Source organism: Gasterosteus aculeatus, chromosome 8 (genome assembly GCF_964276395.1).
Source record: "Gasterosteus aculeatus chromosome 8, fGasAcu3.hap1.1, whole genome shotgun sequence".
NCBI classification, from domain to species: domain Eukaryota; kingdom Metazoa; phylum Chordata; class Actinopteri; order Perciformes; family Gasterosteidae; genus Gasterosteus; species Gasterosteus aculeatus.
Window position 1 is genome coordinate 20,864,594 of NC_135695.1, and position 17,825 is coordinate 20,882,418.

At 48.2% G+C, this 17,825-nt stretch overlaps 2 protein-coding genes across 2 annotated transcripts; one reads left to right on the forward strand and one right to left on the reverse strand.

Annotated features, from left to right (window-relative positions):
• The first annotated feature begins 1,231 nt into the window (after positions 1-1,231).
• atp1b1a (ATPase Na+/K+ transporting subunit beta 1a) lies at positions 1,232-8,671 on the forward strand. Its single transcript, XM_078108699.1, has 6 exons — positions 1,232-3,075; positions 5,668-5,796; positions 6,642-6,797; positions 6,892-7,076; positions 7,368-7,448; positions 7,540-8,671. Exons 1-6 carry the CDS (start codon positions 2,982-2,984, stop codon positions 7,795-7,797), a joined length of 903 nt encoding a protein of 300 aa, XP_077964825.1. The 5' UTR covers positions 1,232-2,981; the 3' UTR covers positions 7,798-8,671.
• On the reverse strand, positions 8,595-17,823 carry nme7 (NME/NM23 family member 7). The gene is made up of 12 exons (XM_040184604.2): positions 17,675-17,823; positions 15,791-15,892; positions 15,348-15,514; positions 14,851-14,961; positions 14,311-14,361; positions 13,786-13,993; positions 13,610-13,715; positions 11,773-11,837; positions 11,380-11,448; positions 11,169-11,270; positions 9,004-9,111; positions 8,595-8,734 (listed from the first exon to the last, which is right to left on the reverse strand). Exons 1-12 carry the CDS (start codon positions 17,675-17,677, stop codon positions 8,702-8,704), a joined length of 1,125 nt encoding a protein of 374 aa, XP_040040538.1. The 5' UTR covers positions 17,678-17,823; the 3' UTR covers positions 8,595-8,701.
• Between the last annotated feature and the right edge of the window lie 2 nt (positions 17,824-17,825).

Consider the following 17,825-nt stretch of genomic DNA (forward strand, 5'->3'; position numbering starts at 1 on the left):
CGCCGAGCGCGGCGCCCGAAAACAAGTTTTTATAACGCACCGAAGGATTCAGAGCGAAGCGGGCGCTTCAGGCTGGACATCTGCTTTGTGTTATCGTTTATTTCCTAAAACTTGATGCACGTGCTCAGTTATTAAAGAGGTTTTTGTGTTGGGTGTCCATTTGGCCAGTTATACATGTCTCATCGTTATGTCTCACCCTTCATTTTCAGTCTTTTTCTTCTTTTTTTTCACTATTGTTATTTGCGTTTTTTACTGGAATTATTATGATTAATAACAATTATTATTAATAACATGAATAATACGCCTACAAATAACTAATAATAATATTACGTGCCTTGACAGTGATGCTGGTGTATTGTTAACAGGTATTTACATTTAGATTAAGTGTATTAAGTGTATATTACTTTGATAGCAGGACGTTGTCTAATAACCCCTCAACCCTGTTTTCCTGCGTGGACACAAGGTGAAGGACTACTAGACCACCAAACAACGGAGGTGAAACCTTCACTACACACGACAGAGAAGCGTTCATCTGCACGATGTTGATAAGAGTTTTAGGAGTCAGAGGAGAACAAAGATAAAGAGGCCGCCTGCGTCAAACATCTGAATGTAGGCCAGGGGATTGTATTCAAACCGCTTGATCGGAGAACTGTCACTGAACATGTGGACATTTACAAAGGGGTTCTGGTGGAATGAAAGTATCTTTACTTCCTTTAGTGGAGAGAAAACTGACCCGATGTTTTTCCCCTTCATACTGTAACTTAGAATGGTTGAGTTCCTGACATCAGCCAATAAGCTGAAAGGAGTTAACTTTCACTGGGCATCGAGTCCACTGATCAAATCTCGGTTTAATAAGAAAGACTGTTAGCGTGGCGGCACATGCTGTTCTCCCTCCCTTCAGCCTTTGAGAATAAACACGGTTACACAGTGTACTTTTTCTGCTCTCTCTCTCTTTTTGACTTTCTTTATGTTAATAAAAAATGCTCGGAGGCATAATATGCGTCACGCAGCAGTTTGTTTCCCGTTTTACGTTAATAAAAATATAAAACACAACTTTATTTCACATTTCCTAAATGTAATAATATGAGCCAAGCCAGTTTAGTTTGTATTCTATTCGTTGCCTTTTCCTCACATCTTGGTGTCCGGTCCCATTGGCTGCTGCAACACTGCAACATTTTGTGTTGTGGGGAAAATAAGGGATTTTGTTATCGCGCTTCCAGTCTGTTTACACATACGTGAAGGAGCAGAAAGAAGAAACGGGTTATTTCTTACTGCCTCTTACTCAAAACCTAAATAAACAAGGAGGCCACTGTAAGCACAGAGCGACACATAATGTGTGAACCCGCCCAGTGACGCAGATCCACCCTGTCAACACGTTTCGATTTAATCAGGCTTTCTATTAGCATGATGACAAATAAACAAACTGAGCTAACAATAGACATAGATTGCAGCTTCAATGACTCTGGATCAATGTAGAAATCAACTACAGCTCACAGCCTGCTGATGCTCTACTTTTAATTTGAGGGCAGTTTTCTTGAGTTTTTATCTCCATTACGTCTAAATAAATGTGCATTATTCAAACCTATTTGAAACGTCTCCCTTTATTGTCATGGCTGAAACTAGCTCATATGAAAATAAGTTAATTTAGAATTAAAATACTTTTAGGTGCCAAACAAGTGGTGCTATATGGATAATGTCCAACCGTTGGATTCAAATATTCCTAAACAGGGCATGGAAATGTGTATCCCACTTAGCAGTTAGCTAAAAGTAATGGATTGGTTGGAATAATCCAAACGTCAATTGATAAATGGTTGAAAAAGTAGCGTAAATACAATTGATGGATGAACAAATAAAGCCACCTAAAGTTCTCTACAAATTGTCTGCCACGCATAATGGAAACAGTTTAAATAGCTAGCTAAAAGTTGTGGATAAAAAGTTAGTTAATAGTTAGTCAAACGTAATGGGAACAGTTGAAATAGTTAACTAAAATAAGGCTAATGCACTAATTTTATAATAGTTAGGTAAAAGCAATCGCTTTAGTAATGGAATTGGTTAATGTTAGTTGTAGAAATAGTTAGCGTTAGCTAAAAGTGAGGTAAACAATTGAAATAGCGTTAGCTAAAAGTTGTGGATAAACAGTTTGAATAGTTAGTCGGACGTGATGGGAACAGTTGAAAAAGTTAATTAGCTAAAATAAGGCAAATACATTAACTCTTAAAATAGTTAGGCAGAATTAATGAATTGGTTAGCATTAGTGGTGGAAAAAGTTAGCTTAGCTAAGTAATGAATGAAAGTTGAAATAGTTAGCTAAAAGTTGCAAAAAATGGTTAAAATGTTTAGCTGACAAGACTACTGTTAGAAAACTGTAGCTGAAAGTAATAGATGAAAGGTTGAATGGTAGTTAGCGGCCAAAGGAAAAAACTGTTCTAACGTTCAAGGAGAACCAGTGGAAGTAACGTTAGTTATTGTCAAAAGGAAAACTAGCTAAAAGTCAAGTGGAACCGGTAGAAGTAGTTTCACTTAAAGCATCAGTGCTTCTGACCGTTGGATAGTGTGACAGATTGTGTACCGCGGGTAGTGTTGTACGCTTATTGTCTTTGCAGGTGGTGGAACCGTTTGTCCCTCCGCGTTACACGGCGGAGACCTGGGCGAAGGCCGCAGTGGTTTCCATGGCGCCGGCATCATTTAAAACGCTCGCTGGCAAACCGTTTGCCATTTTCTGTCGCCCGTGTGGTTCAGCCGGGAGCCCCCTCGCACCCCCCCCCCCCGCCCTTTCTGGCGGTGACGTATGAGCGGAGGCAGGCCGTGATTTGCTGGGCGCAGCCCCCCCCCCTTCGGGGGGTAAGTTATTACAGGAGTTCGCGGGCGGAGCCGGTCTGTCTCTGAGACATATTTCGAGTCGCGTGTGAAGCTTCCCTTCCGCGTTTCCTGTCGGGGACGGTTATCGAGCTGAGCTGCTTCTGAGACACCACCGGAGAACCATGCAGGCGAACAAGGACAGCGACGGCGGGTGGAGGACATTCGTGTGGAATTCAGAGAAGAAGGAGTTTCTCGGGCGGACGGGGAGCAGTTGGCGTAAGTCGTTTCCTTTCCTCTGGTTTTATTTCAATGGCGGCACAAAGTCGCACCCACGAGGATGGAGGTCAGAAGCAGTGCCCCCCCCCCCCCTCCCCGCCACCCCCCACGGGTGAAGACACAGCACCTGTTAGACCGACGCGCCGCGTCGTGACTCCGCTCTTCAATGGAGGCGGGTGGAGAAGTTTCTCCGTCGAATCTCAATAAAACACGAAACGCGTGAAGGAGTTCTCGGCGGCTCCGAAGGCGCCACAGGTCCACCGTCGGTCACCAACTTGAGACAAATACGTTCGTAGTAAATGAAGTTATTGGCTCGCATCTAAGTTGGACGTCGGGTCGGACACTCCAACGGTCGGCGCCCCGGCAGAGGAAACGTTTGCCGAAGGCGTCGCCCGGCCCCGCCGGCGTAACGACCGTCCTTTGTGAAAAGGTCACGCTGAAGGACAGGCCGCGCGGGGCCGGGACTCTGTGATCCACGCGGGGGGGGGGGGGAACTAGAGGGGAACCAGAGGACGTTTTACCCTCCTCACGCACCTTGTTAATGAGCTAATCGGGATCCTGGTTTACCCGGTTTTTTCCTGCTTAAGCCGAAGATGAGCGGCTCTTAAAACCCCCCGTGTTCGGTACTTAAGAGAAGTGGCGCTCGGTGTGATGGGATAACCCGCCCGGTGAGCTGGTTAAACCGGTTTATCTGATCGTAAACTGCGTGAAACCCCGGTGGGATGAGCTCAGACGCTGCCCGGTAACACTGTGCTGATCACGACTCACCCTCCTTCTCCCCTCCTCCCCTCCCTCCCCATCTCCGACTCCCCCCCCCCCCCCCCCCCCCCCCCCCCCAAAGAAACGACCGGATTTGTGGCCGTTTTCTTTACTGCCAAAGCGAAATAAAAAATAAAACCGTTTCTTCGCTCGAGGAATCGACGGTTGTTTCCCGACCGGCGGTCTCACCTGATTGCGCGTCTCCATGGCAACAGGGTTTATAGTTTGTGGCGAACTTACGAGTACATGTGATTGGTGTAGTAATACTTCCTCTCGTGTACTTGTGCTAAATCTACTACAGGCTGTGTGTGTGTGTGTGTGTGTGTGTGTGTGTGTTGGGGTCGATGTGTCGCATCAACTAAAAAGAGCGATGTTGCTCAAGGGATCAACAGGTCTGTGTCCTCGAGTTAGTGAGACGGACCGTTTAATGGAGGCATTGAAGGTGTGTGTGTGTGTGAGGTTTTTTTTTTTGTGATTTTAAAATGGAGGACGGGAGCTTTGGTGTGAGACAGACAGGTATGTGTCTCCGTGTTTGTCCTCCGCTACATAAATGTGCTGCAGAGCAGTCGGGCTCTGCAGCACATTGGTGGGGGAGGTGCTCCATTCAAAACTCCGTCTGTCCTCTCGCATATTTACATTTCTAGGGAACCTGTTGGCTTCCACAGCCGCTCCCACATGGCCCACGTGTGTCCAACAGGTCACGTTTAACAAATACCATCGTTTCCTGTTGACCAGCTAAAAACACGGTGTTGGCCTCACAAGGGCCTGTATAGTGTCTCTCGTGCTTGTTTCACCTGCATCCGTGAGAGAAAATTGAGTTCCTTTTGCAAATGAAATCTGATCATTGTTTAAATGGAGAAAAAAAAAAGAAACGCTGCACACGATTTAAACACAGCGGTGTGTGTAGTCCCCCCCCCCAACAGGTGCGTCACACGGGAAGCCTGCTGCAGATGTGCACAGAGGTGCCAGGTAGCCATGTTGGAATAGATCTAATAAGTCATGGCCCACTCAACATGTCACATTGTGTTCTGGTGCTGCTGTCGGTGTGTGTTGTTGTTTTTTTTTTTTTTTTGTGAGACTAAACTAAAAAACGGGAGGGGAGTCGGACCGGTTCTCAAACTGGTTCTGCGGTGGCCCCGTTGGACATGAATCTGGCAGTGGGAAAGCGTGTTGGGAAGGTTCAGCAACAACACATGAGGAGATGGGAATGCACACGGTATCAGTGTTTCTAGGAAGCCCCCTAAAAAATCAGAAACCATATGAAAACATTTGTTTGTCTGACTTCAAATGCAATGAGATTTTACAAATGAGTTTTGATTCATTTTTTTCCTTCTCTTTTTAAAAAAAAAAATCAAAACATTTTCATGGCAATTCCAGATATTTCTGAAATATTAAATGACTCCCAGAGGTGCAAGTGGTATTAGATTTACCTGTGATATTAAACATGACATTTGATTTGAGTCTTGTTACAGGAAAGTAAAAGTAGCAGAAAGATGAGAGGAAACCTTCTCCACCTCTCAATGTTGATTAAAAAGAGCTGTGGTTGAATGTCCAACCTGTTGGTGGTGACGGGGTTGGGGGGCGCTATGACTCAACCTGTTGGCCTCCTCCTGTTCTTGCATTATTGGGGTACCTTTTTACATTATGTGGACAAAGCCGCCATGAGTCCCTTTTGTTGTAATGGCGGCGTAATTGTGTCTCCTCGAGGTTAACGGCGTTTTAGCCTTTAGGCCGACTAATGAGATGTTAATTTTTAATGCTGCTTCGTCTCATTTTCTGCCTGAGAACATTTCCCATCATTGTGATTGTGACCTGCGTCTCTTTGCTCTGCAGTGAAGATCTTCCTCTTCTACGTGATCTTCTACGGATGCTTGGCGGGGATCTTTATCGGGACCATCCAGGCTCTGCTGCTCACGCTCAGCAACTACAAGCCCACCTACCAGGACCGGGTGGCCCCCCCAGGTAAGACCGTACCCGCTTCGTCACTCCGATACCGTCCTTTCCGACCTCTGATCAGCTTCAGCCATTTTGTCCTTCAATGCTCTTGGCCGGTCAATGTCCCCCCGGGGCCGCCCCCCTCCCTCCCTGGGACCGAACCGATTCCCGTGAGCTGTGATTGTGTCGATCCTCACGGGTGTTAACCAGTAGAACAAGTTGGGCTCTAAGCTGGTTATTCTGCAGTAAAGTCTTAATCTGTCAGTAATCAAACGGGCTCACTGTGAAGTGCTCGGCCTTGTCGGCTGTTTGCACAGCACATGTTGAATATTCAGCGGCGCAGGCCGGGGGGGGGCAGCGGAGGAGCGGCCTGTGCTCTGAGCTGCAGAGACTTTCCAGTAGTGGCAGGATCAAGGAAGCCGGGAGTAGTTATTCAGATCCGCCTCTCACTCCCAGGCGAAAAGTTTCCATTGTGAGAGAGGGAGAGTCACACGTGTGGGGGAGGGAGGACTCACGGGCCTCAGTGTCTGCTGCTCGCACAACAACGCGCTGGCAACTACAGCAACAAACGCGGCGATCCAACAGAGGGGCTTCTGGGAAGAAAAGGTTTCCTCTCGGCCGTTCTGCTCACGCCACGCCTCGCAGCGCCTCGAGCCCAACGTCTGTGGAAAAGTACAGAGTCCACAAACCCCTCGATGTGCTTCAAGTAGGCAGAGCAGAGTCTTCCCCTGCTGTCATTGTTAAGAACTCTAAGCTCTATTTATTCAAACACTGAACTTCACGTCAGTAAGAATCAATACTTTAGTTAATTTTGCTGTTTGAAAACATTTGGATTCCTACGGGTTGTTACTAATGCGGCGTTGTGTCCTCAGGCCTGTCCCACACGCCTCGCTCTGAGAAATCTGAAATCGCGTTCAGTCTGTCCGACGCCTCCTCGTACAAAAAGTACACTGACGCCATGACCAAGTTCCTGAAGGAGTACGATGACGATAAACAGACCGACCTGATGAAATTTGAAGAATGTGGAGGTAAGTGCCAGTTGATGCCAGAGAGATTTTTAAAAGGCAGGGATACGGTGTCATCGACCCGTCTTAATGTAACTGTCCGTCTTCCCCCCCGCAGACGTCCCCGGGACCTATATGGACCGCGGCACCCTGGAGGACAACCTCGGCCAGAGGAAGGCCTGCCGCTTCAAGCGCTCTCTGCTCGGCGTGTGCTCCGGACTGGAAAACCCGCAGTACGGCTTCGACACCGGGAAGCCGTGCATCATCGTCAAGCTCAACAGGATCGTCAACTTCAGGCCGAAGGTGGGCGAGCGAATCCCTCGCTGTGGTCACATGACACAGAACATGTCGCAGAGTTTGAATGTTTTAACATTTTACTCTTTTATTGGCGTTTTAGAGTTATGATCACTCTCAGAAAAAACTACTTTCTCACCCCATAACTGAGCAGCAGCAAACAGGGCGGAATGTTTTGAACTGTTTTTCAAAGGATTAAAGGCAACAAATGGGAGTTTTGAGCTGAATCACTCGTTAGAACTGTGCCGTTTGCTGCAGCCTCGCTCACGTTGCTCAGGATGTCTCTCTCTCTGCTTTCAGCCTCCAATGAACAACTCTGTCGAAGAGTTTCTGCTGCCAAAACTGAAGCCCAACCTGATCCCCATCTCCTGCAAGAACAAGGTACGTCCGCTCCGACCTTTCAGCACAGTGTCCCACGTGTTTACATCAAATGTTAGGAGACGCGAGTTAAAATCCACCGTGGCGTTCGCAGAGAGAGGAGGACGCTGACAAGATCGGAGAGATCAAGTTCTTTGGGCTGGGCGAGGGCTTCCCGCTGCAGTACTACCCGTACTACGGCAAGCTGCTGCACCCCCAGTACCTGCAGCCTCTGGTGGCCATCCAGTTCAACAACCTGACCCTGAACGAGGAGCTCCGCATCGAGTGCAAAGTGTTCGGCGAAAACATCGGCTACAGCGAGAAGGACCGCTATCAGGGACGCTTTGACGTCAAGTTCAACATCGCCTCGTGACCTCAGCCGCGGCCAGCGTCTCTCACTTTGACACCGACACAATGTAGAGAGAATAAAAGAGTTGAGATAAACACCACTAGTCTTTGAACATTCATGATATACAGGACCTACACTTAATCTGTGTGCTTTACACTAGCTTGTGTGCGTGCGTGTGTGCGCGTGTGTGCGCGCGTGTGTGTGTGTGTCCAGGGTTAGAATGTAAAAATACAAGAGTAGCAATAGCAAATATTTATTCTATTGTACATGAGAATATTCCTCGAGCCATGTGTTCATCTATTACTGTAACTCCACTACTGACGTGTAGCTCTTCCTGTCCTCAGTGTTTCATCCTTACGGTGTTCTCAGTGTGCTGTAGTCCTGTTGTGATCTGTCTTACGTCCGCTTCAGTGGTCCAAGGTGTGTGCGTGTTGATGTGCTCTAACTGAATACTAGCATGGTACTCTGAACCTCCACGGTGAGTAGACGACCGACTCCATGGAACCGTTCTTTATCCGTTTTGATGACGTTTCTGTTCAAAGCTCTTCAGTTTGTTTCTTTTTAACTGGTAGTGTAGAACTTTGTGGCTCATCTCCATGGAAACTAAATTTGTTTTTGTTTTTTTCCTGGAGACGTCACATGATTACTATTGAATGTTTTAACCATTTTCATGGTGGAAGAATTTTATATTTATGCAGTTGTACATTTTTTTCAAAGTGTAATGTATGAATCAGAAACCAAAGTCGCTGGTCAAAAAAAAAGACGAAAAAAAGTGAACATCAGACGCAGTTTCCCGTGTAATGACGTGTTTAGTCGGTGTGTTAAATGTTAAAGATCAAAACACTTTATTTAATCTGCATAAGGCTGAAACAATAAACAAACATGAGTTCAACTGTCACGTCTTTGAATGCACCGCCTCATGTCTCTGTCACCCGTCCAGAATCCTGAAGAAATACTGAACCTGTGGAGAGAAACATGAATGAAGCCCAAAGCGCCCTCGCTCCTCAACAAGGGCCCGTTTGTCAGTGACCCACATCCAGCAGAACAAGCCTTTTGTTTCTAAGTCCTCAGAACCAGTGTGACACACACACACACACACACACACACACACACACCCCCCCGGCCCACAGAGCCGAGTCATGAGACCCCGTCGGCCCACCGGCCGGGTCGTGCTCGCTGGTGGGATCAGAGGAGGTGTGGGAGGAGGGTTGATAGCACCGGACCACTGACCTCCAGGAAGCCGTCCTCGGGGAGGTCGGAGCAGTGCACGGCGTTCTTCACGCGGTCTTTGCCGTAGAGGGCGCGCAGCGAGGTCGGGCGAAGGCGTCTGGAGATCTCCTGGGCAGAAGATTAGGATTCCTCTGCTCAGTAAACCGTGGCGAAAAGTAACAATACATTTAGTATTGTATTTAGTATTATTTAGACTTTGATTCTCATCTGAAAGCTTCAGCTCAATTTTTATAAAAGCAAGATTATTAGTTTATCAAATCTGATGCTTTGTTTCAAAACCAACTGCAAATCAAAACTTTTCATTAGTTATTTTCTCCTTTATTCAAATGTGGAGATTATTAAATTATTTCCTATACGACTTCTATTAGACACTTTTACACAAAGTACCTCTTCTCTCCTGGTTCTATTTTCAATGCAGGATTTTTACATTTTAGTGGAATGTTTTGCAGTGTGGTAGTACTCTTGGTAATAATACTGCTGAGAACTCCTCATAAACATGGAAGTGAATGTGATGAAATGTGCAGCGTGGCCTTCTGGACATCCTGTAAGTGTGATGTCTCAGCAGCCGCTCATGTGACCCGTAAACCGGAAGTGACGACTTTTTCACACCAAACAGCCGCGGTGGCTTCCTGTGACGGGTTTCCCGCCTTCTGCTCTGATCTTGTGACTCCTGAATACCAATCGGGAGTTTTATCTAAAGTCTACGACCTTCTCAAGGTGGAACCTCGCTCTCCTGCTCTTTGATTCTCCGGGAGCCTCAACTCGCCGCCCTCATGGGGAGCGAGCACATGAATAAGTCATTCACTGAGGGAACGCACGCCCAATATAGAACACAAACCACTTGTGTACTAATTATAGAGAGGGAACGGTCATGTGATACTTTTACTCACACACACCATGTTGACTTAAAACTGATCCGAGACCAGCCTTGTAGCTGAACTATATCTATATTTGTGTGTGTCGGGCAGGTTTCAAGGTCATCAACCAAAAGTACCATAGTAATACGCGGCGGCCCGACTACATTTCTACTCTGAAGGATCTTTGTAGTGAGCAGAGCACTTAAATGAACTCTGGGAACAGGAAGCTCTACACAGACGGGTCACAAATCAATAAAAAGCATATTTTTAGCCGATCGTTCGATCGTCGGGCCAGAAGCACCACCCTAATGTGCTTTATGAAGCTGATGATTTAAACACAATAACGATCAGGTGGAGCGAGCAGGCGGTCGGTGCATCGCTGGCTGATTGGAGGACGCGGGGCTCCGTGGCTCCTCCTCCGCACACACACGGTCACTTCCTGTTCTCTGGTTACAAAAACGATGGTGAAAACGAGGCTTCAAAACACCCACAAGCTAACGGGTGACATCATGGCGACTCCGTCACTTCCTGTCTACAGGCCGCGGTGGCCTCATGAGGATGGAGGTACGACTCCCACTTCTGTCCGTGTCATCTATGCATGTATGACGCTGCGTGTCAGAGGTCATGTGTCTTAAATCTACCGGAGGGGATCGACAGCTTTGTTCAGCTTTGCTACAGAGGCCTCGGTGGCCGAGGATGAGGAGCGACTGTCGGATGCCGAACATCACGAACGAGTGTCTTCTCTTACACGCCGAGCGAGTCCGCTGAGGCGTCAATTTAACGCGTGTCTAGTGTCATGTGACCCGGAAAATCATTGCCCGATTAAATCCTTTCCTGCGGCGAGGGTGTAGCGCCCGTGACCTTGTGCCGACTGAAGGACGGACGCCATTACGGAGGATGACATGAATGTAATGTATTACATGTAACATGAGGAGGGACGGATGAGCGACCGGCGGGACGTGGAGGTGAGCGTCTCCTCAGAGTGCTCATCGCGTCCCAGAGCAGCCCTGCAGCGCGCACACACACACACACACACACACACACACACACACACACACACACACACACACACACACACACACACACACACACACCGTCGCATGTCGTCCCCCTCTAGTAGAAGTATAACTCCATAGTATTTTCCGTCTAACTCTCTTTGTATTCAGTTGCTTAAGTTAATATTGCATCAGGTGTGTTGAGGTGCTTTTCAAAAAGGTGCTTTAAAATAATATTATGTAATATAAAATGACGAGTGCGTTTGACCTTTGACCCGTCGGGCAGGAGGAGGAGGAGGCGCGTGCGACTCACCGGGTCGGCGGGTCCACAGAAGGCCCTGAAGGAGCGCGGCGCGTCGGCGCCGTGGATCTCCAGGACCAAGCAGGGCCCGGAGCACAGCTCCGTCACCATGCCCTGCAGAGAGGGGGGGGGGGGGGGGGGGGGGGGGGGGGGTCAAACACGTCACTACATCTCACCCCCCCCCCACTCAAACATCTGTACGGGACGTGACGGCGTCACTCACGGGGTACTCGTTGACGACGCCCCTGTACACCTCGTAGAACTCTTCTGCGTTGGGCCGGTCCACGTTGAACTGTGCGAGGAGGGAAACATCACAGGGGAATGTGGAGAGGAAACCATGTGACTGAAGCGTCAGACTGTGAATCCCACACAGACGAGTGTGAGACCGTCTGTCTACAACAAAGCATCCTTCCTCTTTGTGTTTGAACCCTCAGAGAGGACACGGACGCACAGAAAAACAGACGCCTGATCGATCGATCGGTGTCCCGCGGCCCGGAGCGTGCGGAGCCACAGAGGTCACTCAATGGCGGCGTCACGCGGGTCAATAAGGTGCACATATTGGTTACCGGGAGTGACGCTGCGACACGCGAGACCGGCGTCGGCGCCGCGTTTTTACCATCTGAAGCGCCGAGATCTCAAATCCGGCCGCTGAAATGGAGTTCAGGATCCTCCCGGTCAGACCTGTGAGGCAAAAGCAAACATTTCACTCTTCAAACATGGAACTTGTTCAGCAGCTTTCATCATTTGCTCTCTTTAATAAACAGTTATTGTTTCTGCCTCAAACATAACCGTCGTCTTATGCTGCGTTGACCTCGGCTTGTCCCCCCCCGTGACAGAGGGACGGCGAGATTGTCGGTCGGTAATCTCTTCAGAGAGCGAGACGCTGAGGCGGCGACGGTGAAGGTCAGACTGCTGCAGACAGGCGACGATGATGAAGAAGAAGAAGAGGCAGAAAGACGGGTAGGGGGGGGGGGTCTGCTCTCAGCTTCTCTTATTGTCCCCGGTGTGTCTCTGATAAATTTCTCTTCTAATTGGGGAACCGTTTGGTCCCAGACCACCTGTGTGTGTGTGTGAGACTGTTAGGTAAGTCCCCCCCCCCCTCCCGTCCTCCCCAGCAGCAGCAGCAGCAGCAGCTGATAGGCACAAACACTCAGCACCAGCTCCCAAAAGCAGCTGGTGCTGTTGCTAGGAGACCCTGCTCTGGGTGCCTGGCAACAGAAACTCTTCTATTCCAGTCGCGTCCGAGTACCTTATCAGACACGGCCGCCTTTATCGGCGCGGTGACGCCACGTCATCTGGCCGCGGAGAGAATACTCATGTACGTGCAGTCCATGTACATGAGTATTTTCTCATGTACGTGGACTGGGCTGGATTTTAAAAGTTCGACATGTTGAAGTGCAACGTACTTCAGCATCGAGGGGAGAGCTGTGCAGGCTTGTGATGAACTGTTGATCCACCACATTTGTTTAAAAACCTAAACATGTTTAGTCCGGAGTACTTTGGGAGGAACTGGATCCTGCAGCCGATTGGAGGAGTTCCTCATTCCGCCCTGAGGCCAAACAAAGAATCTCTTTAACGGGTCACTCTCTCACAAAACTTTCTCACGGTACAGATTTCCACTGGCAGGAAAAGCAGCATGGTGTGGATGCAGCAACAACATTACCGAGGGCTTCATTCCATTCAGGCCTGGCGGGGCGTCGGGATCCCGGCACAACACGCGGGACTCTTATTTTGACGGGTCAAAATGCCCTGAGGTGAAAAAGGTCTTTCCACTGGGAACACAACAGCCATCAGTGGTTTACTCTCTGATGAGTGCTGTTGGCTGTGCAGTCACTTGTTATGTCACAACAGCGTGCAATGCATGCTGGTACATGCAGGCACATAAAAAAGGAATTTATAGCTCTAATAGGTGAGATTTGCACTGAAGGGACGTACGCATAAAACATGTTTGTGGGAGCAGTACTGGGAGGTGCTTTGAGCTAAATGCCAACACCCTGATGCCAATCAAGTGTGGTTACCATGACCACCGCCTCAGGTATTCAGTCATTAACTACAGCCGCGGGACACGCTGGCATCCTGACCAGGTGGTGGCGCTACAGAGGAAAAGCTCCCCGCTGTGACCGACAGAGGGTCACAGGTTCCCTCCCCAGAGGTCGCGCTGAAACAGACGAAGAGCGGACAGCTCTTCAGAGGAGGAGGAGGAGCTCTCCACATCACAGGGGGAGGGAAGATTAAAGGGAGCAGCTCGTCCAGGTCTCCCCCCGCTCATCGGGCAGAGAATTCCACGTTTCACAGGTCACGGCTCCAGAGGAATGCCCCCCGTCCCCCCCGTCCCCCTCCACCCGGCGGGGATCAGGGCAGGGATTTGGAAAAACACACAAGCCCCAGTGTGGTCGGCGTGGTGACGACAGACTCTCCCCTGGGCTATGAGTGGAGGGGGAGGCGGTCCCTACCTTCTGACACGGCGTGGGGTTTGACGATGCAGCACGTGCACTCCGTGCACGTGGCCGTGTTGGGGGGGCCGTGGCCGACGGTGGACGGGAAGAAGAACTCCAGCTCCTGCCGGAAGGAACAGAATGAGAACTTCACACGCCAGCGGTCAGGGCGGGGCCCGTCTTGCCGCTCTTACCCTCGCTGCCGCGGCGAGGGAGTCGGAGCCGTGGCCGACGTTTTTCACGGCGTCGGTCCCGAACTGGGCCCGGACGCTGCGCGGCGCCTCCTTCCTCGCCGCCGAGGAGTCTGTGGGCCCCAGGAGCCTCCGCCAGATGGACACGGCCTCGTCCCCCATCAGCTCCAGGGCCACCACGGGGCCCGAGGACACAAACTGCACCAGGTTACTGCGGGACGGACCGACAGCGAGACATGAGACAGGCGGTTTCCATGGAAACACTGTTCCTTTGGACCATGTTTAACCTCATAGGTTGTGTTGTAACTCTTATGGTGTCCATTTGAGGGGGTGGTTCCTGTGAGTTTCCTGTGATTTGTGATTTTGGGCTGAATGAAATAGATTAAAGCTGAAGTTTAACTTTGAGCCCCCCCCCCCCCCCCCCCCCCATTAAATCTGTCTGAATGTGGCTGCGGCCGTCGGGATCTTTTGTTAGAGCTTCAGTGAGCGATCGGGCTCGGAACCGGCCAATCATTGACAGGCACTCACTTGAAGAAAGGCTTCGACTGATGTTCCACATAAAAGTCTGCCGCCTGCTTCCTGCAACGAGAGAAAGAAAACCTTGAAGCGCCGAGTTAATGAGTCACGAGAGCCGCCACGTCCACCGGGTTCCTGTCACTTCTTCACGGGGTCAAAGGTCTTTCCGCTGAAGGCAGCGGTGCTCCTGATTATTGCAATAAAACGACAGGAAGACCATGCGAGCTCCTCAGAATATCGTTTTTAACAGTTAGGAATGTGCTCATAGGTGTTTTCACACGGGGGGGGTTAGATCTGACAGGAACAGGACACACTAACACCCGTTTACTTCTGTACAAGACCGAAAAGAAATGTAATCGTGGTTCTGTTGCTAAGAGACAAAACTTTTTCTTCACGTCAGCGATATCCAAATTCAACAGTTAAACCAACAAGCTAAAACACAAACACTTCACCTTGTGGATCGTGAGTAATAAAATCTAACAATGACACAAGGCGTGGAGGGCGAAGGGCCTCGAGGCCGTGAGCGCTGAACACACACGGACTCCCTCTCACCCTGTGAGCGCCGTCATCTTGGCTTTGGTCACCAGCAGGTTGGACGAGTGGATCAACTCCAGCACGTCTCCGATCTTGGTGACGACGTCCGGCTTTATCAGAGCCAGAGTTCTGGAAGGAACGGATCACAAGGTCCTTTCAAGGACGAGAGAAACTCTTCCATGTGGAGCCGCTCGCATATGGAGCAGCTCCACATCAGACCTTTGAAATGTAGAATGTTATACAAGGCAACACATTTCATCTGCCATAATACAATGCTGGGGGGGGGGGGGATTATGTCTGTGAGCGATCCTGCACTTAATAGATTACACTGCATTAACTCAAGAATGCTAATATAAAGATTATGAGGGGACTGCAGATGATGATCAACCTCTCTGCTAATTCTGCTAAGTTTTATAACGTGTGTATTCATGAATTTGAACTTCTCAACAACCTGAAGCAAGCAGGGCCGGTTCCACGGGAAGAATTGTTTATCGATTATCGGGCGGTATCTGTACCTTTCCTTCTTGCTGCCCAGCTTGTTGGCGGTGTACTGGTCTCCATATTCAATCAGATTGAGCTGACGGGAGAAAACGTTCACTCGATTCCCGACAAACAGGTCCTCCAGGCGGAGCTCCTGGTACCGGGTCCTCCTCAGAAATATGCGCTGGTTTTTAACGTCAAACTGGAAATAAATAACAGCAGTTTATTCCAATGAAATAGTTGTAGACTAAGCATGATGATTTGTTCTGTCTGTTGGAGATGAACAGAATGCGTGTATTATGTTGATATTATCCAGGTTTACTGAGCATTCTTTGGCCACGTTTACAGCTCCATTGGGGTTTTACAGAGATTCTCAGTGAAAAAGGGCAGAAAAATGCTTCATCAATTCGAATGTCAGTTTGTCTAAACAGAGTTGGAGGCGCCAATGTAACATGATGATGCCGTGGTGGACGCTCACCATTTCCACCGAGCTATCTTTGGGGAAGTAGAACAGCTGGTAGCGCCGCAGGAGAGCGGCGGTCGGGTCGTACCACTCGGTCAGGAAGGCGTAGCGGTCCTCCTGGCGAGAAGGGTCGTGTCACTTCAAACTGCTTTTATTTCAAAGATGCTCATGCGGCTCTGAGTCCCGCGTATAGACCCAGAAGTTTGCTCAGTCATCTTAAAAGAGAATCATTGAGTGTGGGTTCATATCAATACATTTCAGGGAGCATTCGTGTCCATGTGTGACGCGTTAGACGTCCCGGTCCTTTGGGTGAACACCGGGGCCGAGATGAACCTCGTCCCAGCCTCATGTTGTTCAGAGAAAAGCAGCGCAGACTTTTCCAACATGACTTTCAACTGACTGACAAAAACAAACTGTGTTCAGGGTGTTGGATTACGTAACCTAGGAAAGTGTTGAGTCCCTGCAGGTGGAAGCGTCCGGTACTCCTGAAGGCCGGGACGAGTCATGTGAAGGACTGTGAAGGGAGGCCTGTACTCTGACAGAAGGTCTGAGGCTCTTACAGGTTGAAAGGTTTCAGGAAACGTCTTGTTGCCACGGCAGCAATCAGTCAGCTTTGTTGTGATTTTAGTCAAACTTAAGAGTGGCATCGCTTCATCTGATTCTTTTAATTTTGACAACCAAATAGAATTAAAAGGCAGTGGAATCTAATTAAATCTAAATGATTGTCTGGAGGTGATTTGGCTTCAAATAACTTATTTAAGGTCAGCTCACAGCAACGGGACCTGTGTTTGACCTCCAGAACTCTTTGTTTCCTCTCACTGTCCAGAGTCAGGTGACTACATCCTGAACCTAGAGAGTGTGTGTGTGTTGAAAATGCAAAAAAGGCGAAATTCCATCTAGATTTACATCTAGATCAACTACAATGTGTGGATCGGTCAGATGTGCTCAAGACTTTCACGAAGGCCGAAGACTCTTGAAAACACAGTTTCTGATTTTCAAAGCTGTATTATGTTTGTTAAAATGCTAAAAATATAGATTTCACTTCTTTGATACTAAACTAGATCCCTCTTCGCTTTTAAGTATTATCACAAAGATCATGAAGGAGGGTTTTAGAAAATGTTAAAAACTTTTTTTATGACTTCATGTATTAAATGACTAACTGACATCAGGGGGGAGATCAGTGTAAGTTGAATAATTTAAAATGAGATCAGTGTAAGTTGGATAATTTTAAATGAGATCAGTGTAAGTTGAATAATTTAAAATGAGATCAGTGGAAGTTGGATGATTCTAAATGAGATCAGTGTAAGTTAGACAGTGTAATTTAGGTGTCTCTAACATGTGTTACTGCTCCTTGTGACCTCTTGTGGTTTTATTACCTGAATGTTTTAAATCACAAACTGGTGCATTAAACCACCAAGCTGAGCCTTAAATGGCATCCCAAACAGTAACCAACCCAAAAGAAACAGAGTGCACTGATTTAAAGTGTATTTATTCAACGTTAGGTATGTGAACGTAGAAACTATCGGTAAAAGTCACGTTGCAAATAGCTGTAGCTAATGCTAACACATCAATGCTCACCTTAGTTAACGTTAGTTACGTTACGTTAGTTATGAATTATTTACTATGTAGGTAAACCCGGCTTTATGTGGCTGTACATTGATTTACTGTTATTCCGGTTAAAGTTGTTGGCTCATGTTAGATTAACGTAGCTAATTAGTTAGTTAACTAATAACGTTAGTTTAGAAAAAGTTATCTGTTATGCTAGCTGTTAGCCATAGGTGCTAGCTGGTGTTTTCTATGCTACACGTTAGCGAACAATTCTCGTTTGGTCCCGAAGGCGCGTGAGAGTTCAACGTTGCGTCGGCACCGATGTTATGACACGAGGAAATAATAACTCACCATTTCTGACAACTCGAAGGAGTCTAGCTGTGTGTACCGATATGGTTTTCCGCTAGCATTGTTAGCCACCAGCAAGCTATGCTTTGTTGCTATAGTAACTGTGAGAAGTCGAGGTGTGTTCAGGGTATATTCACTAAACCATGTAATTAAC

What these genes read in the sequence shown, in the direction of transcription:
- nme7 (XM_040184604.2), bottom strand. An exon ending in TCTGTGGACCCGCCGACCCG is followed by an intron (nt 9,112 to 11,168) that starts GTGAGTCGCACG and finishes TCTTCTGCCCAG; the next exon opens with GAGATCTCCAGACGCCTTCG. An exon ending in CCGAGGACGGCTTCCTGGAG is followed by an intron (nt 8,735 to 9,003) that starts GTCAGTGGTCCG and finishes TTCTCTCCACAG; the next exon opens with GTTCAGTATTTCTTCAGGAT.
- atp1b1a (XM_078108699.1), top strand. Translation starts at nt 2,982, where the DNA reads ATGCAGGCGAACAAGGACAGCGACGGCGGGTGGAGGACATTCGTGTGG. An exon ending in GGACCGGGTGGCCCCCCCAG is followed by an intron (nt 5,797 to 6,641) that starts GTAAGACCGTAC and finishes TTGTGTCCTCAG; the next exon opens with GCCTGTCCCACACGCCTCGC. An exon ending in GAAATTTGAAGAATGTGGAG is followed by an intron (nt 6,798 to 6,891) that starts GTAAGTGCCAGT and finishes TCCCCCCCGCAG; the next exon opens with ACGTCCCCGGGACCTATATG.